The following is a 12,308-nucleotide window of genomic DNA, read 5'->3' on the forward strand; positions in this document are numbered from 1 at the left end:
GGTGACTGTGCCTTCAGTTGCCTGGACCCCAAACTCTAGTGCCTTCATTCCCTAAACCTCATCATCACTCTTCTCTGCTTCAAGAGGCTGCTTGAACTCAAAATTGTTCACGACATATTTGGTCATCTGCACTAATATCCCTGTATGTCTTGGTGTGAAATTGATTTATAATACCCTGGGAATTGATCTGGGAAAAAAAAAGTAAAAACAAGGGCTGCAGATGCTGGAAATCAGATTCTAGATTAGAGTGGTGCTGGAAAAGCACAACAGTTCAGGCAGCATCCAAGGAGCAGGAAAATCGAAGTTTTGGGCAAAAACCCTTCATCAGGAATAGAGGCAGAGTGCCTGCAGTGGAGAGATAAAAAAACTGCTCTGGGATGTTTTGTCAAGTCATAAAATAAAGGTGACATATATATAAAAAAAAGTTAAAAATCACACATCACCAGGTTATAGTCCCAACAGGTTTAATTGGAAGCACACTAGCTTTCGGAGCGTCGCTCCTTCATCAGGTGAAGGAGTGTCGCTACGAAAGCTAGTGTGCTTCTAATTAAACCTGTTGGACTATAACCTGGTGATGTGTGATTTTTAACTTTGTACACCCCAGTCGAACACCGGCATCTCCAAATTATAAAAAAAAGGCCTTTGTTATGAAAGATACCACCTGTTTGCCTCCCCCAAAGTGATCATTCCTCAATGCAGATGGATACCAGCTGATTTCCAGGATCAGGCACAGAATTATCAATGGAATCTATTTTTTTCCCTCCTCTCTGGATTGAAGGGACCAAGATCCAACACGTCACCATCTTACGGTGAGATGATCTCAATCAGTATAGAGCTTGGGATTTCCCACCTCCTTCTGTAGTTAGTGATGCTTCACTGGGCAGTCCCTGATACTAACACAGTCATCAAGGGAAGTGAAACCAATGAATGAAGTTTACTCACAGCCTGTAATAGCATAGGATTTGACAACATGTTTTGATAAACATTTTTCTTGACAGTTGAATATTTCAAATAGGAGCCTGAAAAGTTGAGACATCAAGTAAGTGATATCCACTGCAGTGATCATTAGCTGGCAACTGCATTAAACAAACATATTGGACTAAGATCCATGCTGAAAATATTAAAAACAGCATTCAGAAATGTTAAATAGCATACACAATCCATGAAAATGATTCTCTGTTTAAAGAATGTCCATTTTCTCCTTGCCCATTTTGATGAGTATTGCCACCCAGTAATTTTTAACATTGCCTTCAGGATTCAAACTGCAAAGTAACGTAAAACACACAACTTAATTTAATGTCATTTTCTAAACAATAATGACATGTAAACATATTCCTGAACTGATGGATCCAGTTTCAGGAATCTCAGTAACTGGGAAGAATAAGCGAGAGCTCTCTCTCCCCAGTCCTTTATGGGGTGATGAAGATGATGGACACTGATGAATATTATGAATAAATGATAGCTTTCATTGCTGGTCTCCCTATTCTCTCTGTTATCAGTGAGAGAAGAAAGGGAGTGATTTGATTACAGTCCAGACCTAGTGAGTCATAAGTAATCAATGAGTGAAGGTATGATGGTGGAAACACTTTGATTTGAAGACAGTTTGAAGAGGTTTGTGCCTTGCAAATTATTAAATAGATTTGGTTTTTTTGTTTTCCCACCAATAAAACTTATGAATTTCAGCTGGACAATGAAAGGAAGACATGCATATGAGGCATAAAGCATTTGCTACAAAGGTCAAAGGATTTCAAATTGCAAATTAGTGTTAGAAACTTTTACAGAGAGGCCAACTATAGAAAGTTCATTATTCAGCTCTTGAGCTGTAGGTTTACAAAGGAAGGAAGGTATTAAATATTGAAAGGATTTTGTAAAGAAAAAGAGCTGTCCATTGAAATATTGCTTCTTAGAAATACATGAATGGTTAAATGATTGTAAATTACCCCAAGTCTAGGATCTTTAAAAAAAATGAACTACTAAAACAATGTATACATAATACAAACAATACATAACATAATCAAGTAACGTTTGAGGCACTTGGTTTAAGCAAAACAAATTACCAGTTATAAAATAGCTACTGCATCACTGTGACCTTCCCATATGAACCTAAGTCCAAATTCTATCCACTCAATAAAAGGTTTCATTCTGAAGTGGAATTTTGCTAAATGCCGCAGCCTAACCTTTACATAAATACACCCAGAGCAGTTTTCTACTCATCAACTATTCATCACTAGCGACAAATTGGAAATCTCACAAGAATATGAGAAATAGGACAGGCCAGTTGACCTGCCTGGTCAGTCTAGAAGACCATTGTTTACCTGATCATAGCCTCAACTTCACTTTCCCTCCTGTCTCCAATAACACTGACTCCCTAATCAATCAAAAATCTGTCCACTCAGTCTTCAATGTATTGAAGACTGAGTGGACAGTCAATGCATTGACTCTGTGACCACTGGCTCTTGAGATAGAATTCCAAAGATTAATGACCCTCAGAGAATAAATTTTCTCCTCACCGAACACTTAAATGGAAGAATGCCTTATTCTGAAACTGTGCCCCCAAATTCTAGACACTTCTCCAAAGGAAAATAGCCTTGCAGCTCCTACCCCATCAAAGTCCCCTCAGATTCTTACATAATCAATAAGCTCATCTCTCATTTCTCTTAACTGCAATGAGAACAAGCCCAACTTACTCAACCATGCCTCAAAAGACAAATGCTTCGTGTAACCCCTCTTTAAGTAAGAGCAAAACTGCACAGTACTGCAGATCAAATCTCACCAGTTTGGATGCAAAAAGACTTCCCTACTTTAAAATCTACTCTCCTTGCAATAAGCACCACAATCAGTTTGTCTCTCTAATTATTTGTTGAGACTGAATGCTAACTTTTTGTGATACATGTCCAAGGACACCCAGGTCCCACTGTATTACAGCACTCTGCAGCTTCTCTCCACTCAAATAAATTGCTGCTTTTCTGCTCTTCCCAGCAAACTTGACAAGCTCAGATTTTTCCATGTTATTGTTCTTTCCATTCACTTGCCTGATTCATACGCCTTTGAACTGGACCCTTCAGTGTGACACCTACATCTGACAGTGAGAATAAAATTCCCGACAAAACTCATTAATTCTCAACTTCAATTTTCTATTTTATTCACATTACATTGGTTACGATTTCTGAAAAAGATTACAATATATTTTGAGGCACTTGTCAATCTTAAAAAACATTCTCTATTTAATATATTCCATGAGAATTTTGTGCCTATAATGTATATATTTGCAAACAATTTGCTATGTTTTAGTTAGGGGAGCATAGTATCCTCATTGTTAATTGGTCAGAACACAGAGATGCAGGGGATTACAGTGGTGAGTTCTCTCTGATAATGGTTAGAAACAGGTTTCACTCAATGAGTCATCACATCATCAGGTCCTACTCACTGCTATGCTGCCTGGAAATGACTGTCTGGGGTCAGATGACTTCCTATAAGGGATGACAGTAAAAACCAGAGAGTGAGATAACTTCTAATGTTATATCTCCCACCTAGTTACCACTTTCAAAGGGAAGAAATCTACTGCGCGAAAGTTATGCTTTACTGTGTCAAGACAAATCAAATCCCTATACTTGTTGTTTGCTATAAATGTAATAATCACCTATTAAACAAAAGGAAGACCATACAGAAATTTAAACAAACTCTCCCTAAAAAAAAGACCAGAATCTAGTTTTCTGTAATATTTATCCAACCTTGTAAATATCATGAAACCATTTTACATTCATTCACAGGATGAGAGTGTTGCTGGCTAAGCAAGCACTTATTGTCCGTCCTAATTGCCTAGAGAACAGTTAAGAGTCAACCACATTGCTGTGGGTGTGGAGTCACTTATAGATCAGTCCAGGTAAGGATGGCAGTTTCCTTCCCTAAAGGACATGAGTGATCTAGATGGGTTTTCCTGACAATTGACAATTGTTTCATGGTCATCAATAGACCCTTATTTCCAGATTTTTTGTTTTATTGAAATTAAATTCCACCATCTGCCATGGCAGGATTCGAACCTGGGTCTCCAGAACAATCCAGATCTCTGGATTAGCAGGCTAGCAATAAGCTAGAAACATGGAAACGAGGGCTAGAAGGAGTAGACCATTCAGCCCTTCGAGCCTGCTCTGCCATTCAATATGATGATGTCTGATCATCCAACCCAATCCTTTGCTCCTGCTTTTTCCCCACACGCTTTGATCCCTTTAGCCCAAATAACTACACCTAATTCTTTCTTGAAAATGTTCAATGTTTTGTCCTCAACCACTTTATGTAGCAGAGAATTCCACAGGCTCACTAGTCTATGGGTGAGGAAATTCCTCCTCATCTCAGTCCCACCTGTATCCTTATACTGACCCCTTGTTTTGAGCCATTGGGAACATCCTTTCTGCATTTATCCTGTCTAATCCTGTTAGAGTTTTATAGGTTTTACAAGATCATCCACATTCTCCTAAAATCCAGTGAATGTAGTCTTAACTGATCTAGCCTGTCTTCATACATCAGTCCTACCATCCCTGGAATCACTCTGACAAACCTTTGATGCTCTCCCTCCATCATCAGAACATCTTTCCTCAGATAAGGAGACCAAAACTGCACACAATACTCCAGGTGTAGTCTCATCAACACCCTGTACAATTGCGGCAAGACATCCCTTTTCCTGGAATTGAATCCTCTCATCCTGAAGGCCAACAAACCATTTGTCTTCTTTTATACCTACTGCACCTGCATGCTTACCTTCAGCGACTGGCACTAAAGGACATTCGGGTCTCATTGACCCTCCCCCTTTCCCAATCTATTAGCATTCAGATTATAATCTGTTTTCCTGTTTTTATGACTAAAGTGGATAACCTTACATTCATCCACATTATATTTAATCTGTTACACATTTACCCAACTCACAACTTGTGCAAATCAAACTGAAGCATCTTTGCATCCTTCTCACAATACACCCTTCCACCCAGCTTTGTGTTGTCTGCAAACTTTGAGATATAACATTTAATTCTCTCATCAAAATAATTTACATATAGTTTATGAATAGCTGGGTTCAAGCACCGATCCCTGCGGTAGAACAAAGATAAAAGAAAATTACAGCACAGGAATAGGCTCTTTGGCCCTTCAAGCCTGCACCAATCCAGAACCTCTACATAAACCTGTAGACTATTTTCTAAGGATCTGTATTCTTCTGCTCCCTGTTCATTCATGTATCTGTCTAGATACATCTTAAATGACGATATCGTGGTCGCCTCTACCACTGCAGCTGGCAACACATTCCAGGCACCCACAACCCAGTGTGTGAAGAACTTTCCACGCATATCTCCCCTAAACTTTTTCTCTCACTTTGAACTCGTGACCCCTAGTAATTGAATCCCCCATTCTGGGAAAAAGTTTCTTGTTATCTACCCTGTCTACACCTCTCATGATTTTGTTGACCTCAATCGGGTCCCCCCTCCACCTTCGTCTTTCTAATGAAAATAATCCTAATCTACTCAACCTCTCTACATAGCTAGTATCCTCCATACAAGACAACATCCTGGTGAACCTCTACACTCTCTCCAAAGCATCTACATCCTTTTGGTAATGTGATGACCAGAACTGTACACAGTATTCCAAATATGGCCGAACCAAAGTCCTGTATAACTGTAGCATGACCTGCCAACTCTTGTACTCAATACCCTGTCCGTATGAACTCCAATAGTCACTGGCTGCCACTCAAAAATGATCTGTTTATTCCTACTCTTTGCTTCCTATCTGCCAATGAGCTTCCTATCCATGTCAGTACACTGTCCTCAGTCCCATGTGCTTTAATTTTAATTAAATTACAAATTATTTTTCCAACTTTGTTTTTGCTGAAAAAAAATTAATCTTTTGCTCGATACTCAAATGTGACTGAACTGCATTACGAGTTGGTAATGAACAACTGGGGAGAAGGTGAAATCGACTGGTGCCCCCTGTCTGTTGCCCCAGAATATCTACTTTCTGTGCATCTGTAAGGTGGTGAAACAAGCATTACAGTAGCCATCACATTTTGCATTCCCGAAATTCTCACAGTCTTGAGTACTACAAAGCTTTCTCCTTGTCTCCAAATTCTGTTGATCTGATGATGAGAAAGTGCGAATCTGTGAAGATTGCAAATGACCACTGCTGCTGTTGCTGCTTGTCACTAACTCCACCTCAAAGAGTTCATTGGTCGTTCTGTCAGACAATCCCTGATCATTTGATGCATTATAATTGTGACATCTTGGCAACACAGGACTCTGAAATGACAATATTTTATTTAGCCAACTCCATTTAAAAGTCAGTTAACAGTTTTGCACATTTTGTTGTTAACTCCATTGTTTTCACTGATTGTAATCAGCACAGTGTACAACATTACAACTTGGCTTATACATTTTCGATTTGCTAGTTTGGCTGATATTTCAGAGCCAGCCTTTTGTCAGTCATAGCAACATAATGTTCTGTTTCAACATTTTACTGTTATTACTGTATGGTTGATATTCCAATATCTCAGACAAACTTTCATTATGTTCTTTTTATTTACTATTTTTGGAATGTGTAGCTAAGGAGGTGGAGATGTTATTCAGTAAACTCACTGTCAAAGTTACTTTTTAAAATGATCTATGAGATGTCGATCCCATTGGCTAGCCCATTATTTATTGCCCATCCCTAGTTACCATTGAGAAGACGATGATGAGTTGCCTCTTGAACAGCATCAGTCCTTGGTATGTTGAGCACGCACAGAACTGGCAGAAGAGTATTTGCAAATATCTTCCCTTATACTGGGAATAGCAACATTCCACTTTAGTTTGGGTGGCATGGTGGCTCAGTGGTTAGCACTGCTGCCACACTACACCAGGGCCCCAGGTTCAATTCCAGCCTCGGCCAACTGTCTGTGTGGAGTTTGCACATTCTCCCCGCGTCTGCGTGGGTTTCCTCTGGGTGCTCCAGTTTCCTCCCATGGTTCAAAGATGTGCAGGTCAGGTGAATTAGCCATGCTAAATTGCCCATAGTGTTAGGTGCATTAGTCAAAAGGAAATGGGTCTGGGTGGGTTCCTCTTCAGAGGGTCAGTGTGAACTGGTTAGGCTGAAGGGCCTGTTTCCATACTGTACGGAATCTAATCAGTTTATAACCGCAAAAACGGTTTCTCTAAAGCCCAAGTAGTGGAGAATTCAAACCTCATCTTGAGCTAAAAACAATCTGGAAATTAAAAGCTAGCATCAAAAATTCAGTGACAAAGAAGCCTCAGGTTATCTTAAAAATAGTATCTGGCTCACTAACATTTTTTTTGAGAGGGTACCATTGTCTGGTTTACATGAGTCCAGTTTCATACTGTATGACTGATCCCTAACTGCCCTTTGCAGTAGTCTGAGGATGACAGTGATGTCTCTGATAGGAGAGAAGATGTATCTCTCTTCTCCTGAAGGGGCAATGCCTTCAGGGTGACAACCAGCAGCTCTCCAGCACCTCACATGATGTTTGCATCATAGGAATCTAATGAGTCAGGATCTGCTGAAGTCATCTGATCAGCTGAGATTCTGATCCAGTTTTATATCCATTGTCCTTACTGTTACCTTCAGCAGATTAGCTTGAAGACGGTTCAAGAGTGAATTTCTTACTTAATAATAAAGCATCTCACTCCCAGCCTGTTATACAAGATGATGAAGGGGTTAATGTTCATACTGCTGTGGTTCCACCCATTCTACTGATGCTACAGATTGTCAGTGGGTGGAGACAGAAATTCTCCTCTGCCTTTCAGAGGGAGCAGATGGATCTGCACCCACTCTGTATGGTCCAGTTATTACACCTGACTAAATGAAATTGTATTTATTGCCATCATTGAACAAACCTTCTCTAAATCCAAGAACAGTCTCTCTCCTGTAAATACACAACAGGGACTGATATCCTGGACCAAAAATCACTAGAGACGCCAAAGTCTAAGCAAATATAGAGGAGTTCTGGATTAGTGGTGCTGGAAGAGCACAGCAGTTCAGGCAGCATCCAAGGAGCTTCGAAATCGACGTTTTGGGCAAAAGCCCTTCATCAGGAATAAAGAAGGGCTTTTGCCCGAAACGTCGATTTCGCTGCTCGTTGGATGTTGCATGAACTGCTGTGCTCTTCCAGCACCACTAATCCAGAATCTGGTTTCCAGCATCTGCAGTCATTGTTTTTACCTCGAAATATAGAGGAGTACTGGTGGCAACAAAGCACCTCAAGCAGCTCATACCCAGAACCACACACTGGCAAAGGTGGTAAATACCACAGTGCACCACGAGTGGTCATTTGGAAAAATACCACAGCAGTAACCCATCATCAGTTTTCCAGCACCCACCCCCAACACACTCTGGCACACCCCACACCCCATTCCCCCCCCATAATCTCCTGCAACCAAACCTCCACCACCCCATGCCGCACCCCCCGCCCCCCCCCCCCCCCCCCAACACACTCCATCACCCATTCCCACAATATCCCAGAGTGTGCAATAAGAAAGCTGGAAATTAATGACACAAGGATTGCCTTGTGGTTACATCCATTTGGATATTTGGGGTAAATATTGTAGGGTTTCAGGTAATATCTCTAAATGAACTTTATATCACCCATTCTGCCTCTATACTCCTGAATGGAGTGTTGTTTAAAAATTAGTGAACTGCAGAAAGAAGCAGATAACGGCCACAATTTCTAGTTATGGTTTTTCACTAGAACAGGCTGTGAAGTGTTCCTGTTTTTTGTTGTGAAGTGTTCCTGTTTTTTTGTTGTGAAGTGTTCCTGTTTTTTTGTTGTGAAGTGTTCCTGTTTTTTTGTTGGGACGTGTTCCTGTTTTTTGAAGATATGAAGATGATACCAAGATTGGTAGGGTGGTGAATAACAAAGAAGATGATTGTAGGTTACAGAAGATATAGATAGGTTAGTCAGATGGACAGAGCAATAGCAGATGATACTTTATTTAATCCTTGATAAGTTTGATATGATGTACTTCGGAAGAAAGAACAAGATGAATGGGATGACACTGAGTAGCTTAGAGGAACATAGGGATCTTGTGGTAATTATTCACAGATCCCTGAAGTTAGCAGAACACCTAAATAGGATAGTTAAGCAGTCATATGGGATACTTGTTTTCATCAGCCATGGCATAGGGTATAAGAGTAAAGACATAGTGTTGTAGCTGTACAGAGCACTGGTCAGGCCACAGTTGGGAATACTGTGTGCAGTCCTGGTCACCTCATCACAGAATGGATATGATAGCACCAGAGGGGATAGAGAGGAAGTTCACCACGATGTGCCTGGGATGGAGAAATTGATCTGTTAGGAGAGACTCGATAGGTTTGGATTGTTTTCTTTAGAGCAAAACAATCTGAGTGGGGACGTATTTGAGGTGTATATGATTATGATGGGCATGGACAAGGTGAATAGAGAAGAATTGTTTCCCTTGGTTGAAGGGCTAATCACGAGGGGTCAGGCAGCTTTAGGGTAAGAGGCAGTGAGATTCAGAGGGGATTTGGGAAAAAACTGTTTTCACTCAGCAGGTGGTGGGAATCTGGAATGCACTGTCTGGGAAAGTAGTGGAGACTGAAAACCTTACAACCTTTAAAAAATATAACAATGAGCATTCAGTCATAGAGTCATAGAGATGTACAGCACGGAAACAGACCCTTCAGTCCATCCCGTCCATGTTGACCAGATATCCCAACCTAATCTAGTCCCATTTGCCAGCACTAGGCTCATATCCCTCCAAACCCTTCCTATTCATATACCCATCCAGATGCCTTTTTAATGTTGTCATTGTACCAGCCTCCACCACTTCCTCTGGCAGCTCATTCCATACACGTACCACCCTCTGGGTGAAAAAGTTACCCCTTAGGTCTCTTTTATATCTTTTCCCTCTCACCCTAAACCTATGCCCTCTAGTTCTGGACTCCCCGACCCCAGGGAAAAGACTTTGTCTATTTCCCCTATCCATGCCTCTCATGATTTTAAAACCCTCTATGAGGTCACTCCTCAGCCTCCGATGCCCCTGGGAAAACAACCTCAGCCTATTCAGCCTCTCCCTGTAGCTCAAATCCTCCAACCTTGGCAGCATCCTTATAAAGGAGGAGAAAGTGAGGACTGCAGATGCTGGAGATCAGAGCTGAAAAATGTGTTGCTGGAAAAGCGCAGCAGGTCAGGCAGCATCAAAGGAGCAGGAGAATCGACGTTTTGGGCATAAGCCCTTCTTCAGGAATCAAGGGCTGAAGAAGGGCTTATGCCCGAAATGTCAATTCTCCTGCTCCTTTGATGCTGCCTGACCTGCTGCGCTTTTCCAGCAACACATTTTTCAGCATACTTATACATCCTTTCTGAGCCCTTTCAAGTTTCACAACATCCTTCCAATATTGCATGCAATATTCCAAAAGTGCAACAGGTCAGACAGCATCCGAAGAGCAGGAAAATCAACGTTTCAGGCAGGAGCCCTTCATCAAACATTGATTTTCCTGCTCCTCGGATGCTGCCTGACCTGCTGTGCTTTTCCAGCACCACTCTAATCTAGACTCTAAGCTCCAGCATCTGCAGTCCTCACTTTCGCCTATATTCCAAAAGTGGCCTAACCAATGTCCTGTACAGCTGCAACATGACCACCCAACTCAATACTCTGACCAATAAAGGAAAGCATACCAAACACCTTCTTCACTATCCTATCTACCTGCGACTCTACTTTCAAGGAGCACTTCAAATATCATAGCATTCAAGGATATGGGACAAGTGCAGGAAATTTGGATTAGCGCACTTTTAGTGGTAGTTGCAGCAGTACAGGCTTGATAGGCTGAAGGGCCTTTTCTGCACTGTATGAATATATGAATAAACTCCCTTTTCTTGGATCATGAATTATGCTTCTGTGAAAAGTTGCAAACAACCAATGCAATATTTCTGTGCTTCAGTTTACCCAGACCAAGAATGGTTTGGCTGTGCTCACATCTGGGACCAATTCTTCTTACATTTACTTTCAAAAAAACCCAGGATCCACAGAATGGTCACAACCCAGAAAGGGCTGAATTGGCCCCCTCAGTCTGTGCAAGCTCCCTGCAAGAGGAATTCTCCTAATTCCACTCACCTCCCCTTTCACGGTAGTCCTGAAATTGTTTGCTCTTCAAATAATTATCTAATTTACTTTTGATGGCCTTGACTGAACCTGCCTCCCCCAAACTCTCAGACAGTACATTTCAGACCCTACCCCCTCAGGTGAGCCAATTTATTGCAACTTATTTTCCCACTTATTTGAGTGTCATCTGCAAATTTGACTATAGTACTTTTTAAACCCTCATCCAAGTCATTAAAGAAGTTTGTAAACAATTTGTAAACAGGTCCAATTGAACCCTGTGGCACTCCACTAGTTACTTTTTGCCAACCAGAAAAAGAACAATTTATCCCAATGCTCTGCTTTCTGTTGGTTAGCCAATCATCTATCCAAGCTAATAAATTACCCCAACCCCATGTGATCTTACCTTGTCCATTCACCTTTCATTTGGCACCATGTCAAATGCCTTCTGGAAGTCAAGATATCCTGCATCTACAAGATCCCCAGTATCCACTTTGCATCAGTATTCACCAAGGAGAAGAACATGAATGATGGTAAGATTAGGGAGGAATAAATTGATATACTGGGGCATGTCGAAGTTAGGAAGGTAAAAATTACACAACACCAGGTTATAGTCCAACAGGTTTGTTTGGAAGTACAAGCTTTTGGATTGCTGCTCCTTTGTCAGGTAGCGAGTGACTTGTTTAAGAAGGGCAACAGGAATAAACCAGGAAATTATAGGCTGGTGAGCCTGACATCAATGGTAGGGAAATTATTGGAGAAGGTTCTGAGGGACAGGATTTTCTTGCATTTGGAAAAGAATGGACTTATTAGAGATGGTCATCATGGCTGTGTGCAGGAAGAGTCTTATCACAAATTTGACTGGGTTTTTTGAGGAAGTGATGAAGATGTTTGATGAAAGTAGGGTTGTGGATGTTGTCTACATGGACTTTATTTGGTCCCTTATGGTAGGTTGGTTAGAAAATTAAGTTACATGGAATCCATGGTGAATTGGTAAGTTGGATACAAAATTGGCTTGGTCATAGAAGACAGAGGGTAGTTGTGGAAGGGTGCTTTTCTGGCTGGAGATCTGTGAGCAGTAGTGTTCCACAAGGATCAGTGCTGGGACCACTGTTGTTTGTAATATATAAATAGTTTAGATGAAAACGTGGGTGGTCTGATTACTAATTTTTCAGATGACATGAAATTGGTGGAATTGTGGATAGTAAGGACAGTTATCAA

At 41.1% G+C, this 12,308-nt stretch overlaps 1 protein-coding gene across 2 annotated transcripts in view; it reads right to left on the minus strand.

The window, feature by feature from the left end:
- Positions 1–568: 568 nt before the first annotated feature.
- Positions 569–12,308, minus strand: part of LOC140453345 (tumor necrosis factor alpha-induced protein 3-like) — a 40,057-nt gene continuing 28,317 nt past the window's right edge. Inside the window, exons 8-9 of one of the 2 annotated variants that reach the window (XM_072547902.1) lie at positions 6,068–6,275; positions 569–3,470 (exon numbers count right to left, since the gene is read on the minus strand). In XM_072547902.1, the coding sequence (XP_072404003.1) occupies positions 3,469–3,470; positions 6,068–6,275 (210 nt within the window). In that variant the 3' untranslated portion in view covers positions 569–3,468. Of the gene's footprint in view, positions 6,276–12,308 lie in introns of both variants that reach the window. The other variant, XM_072547900.1, reaches the window with a different exon arrangement.

The sequence above is a fragment of the Chiloscyllium punctatum genome, chromosome 27 (genome assembly GCF_047496795.1).
Source record: "Chiloscyllium punctatum isolate Juve2018m chromosome 27, sChiPun1.3, whole genome shotgun sequence".
Classification (NCBI taxonomy): Eukaryota; Metazoa; Chordata; class Chondrichthyes; order Orectolobiformes; family Hemiscylliidae; genus Chiloscyllium; species Chiloscyllium punctatum.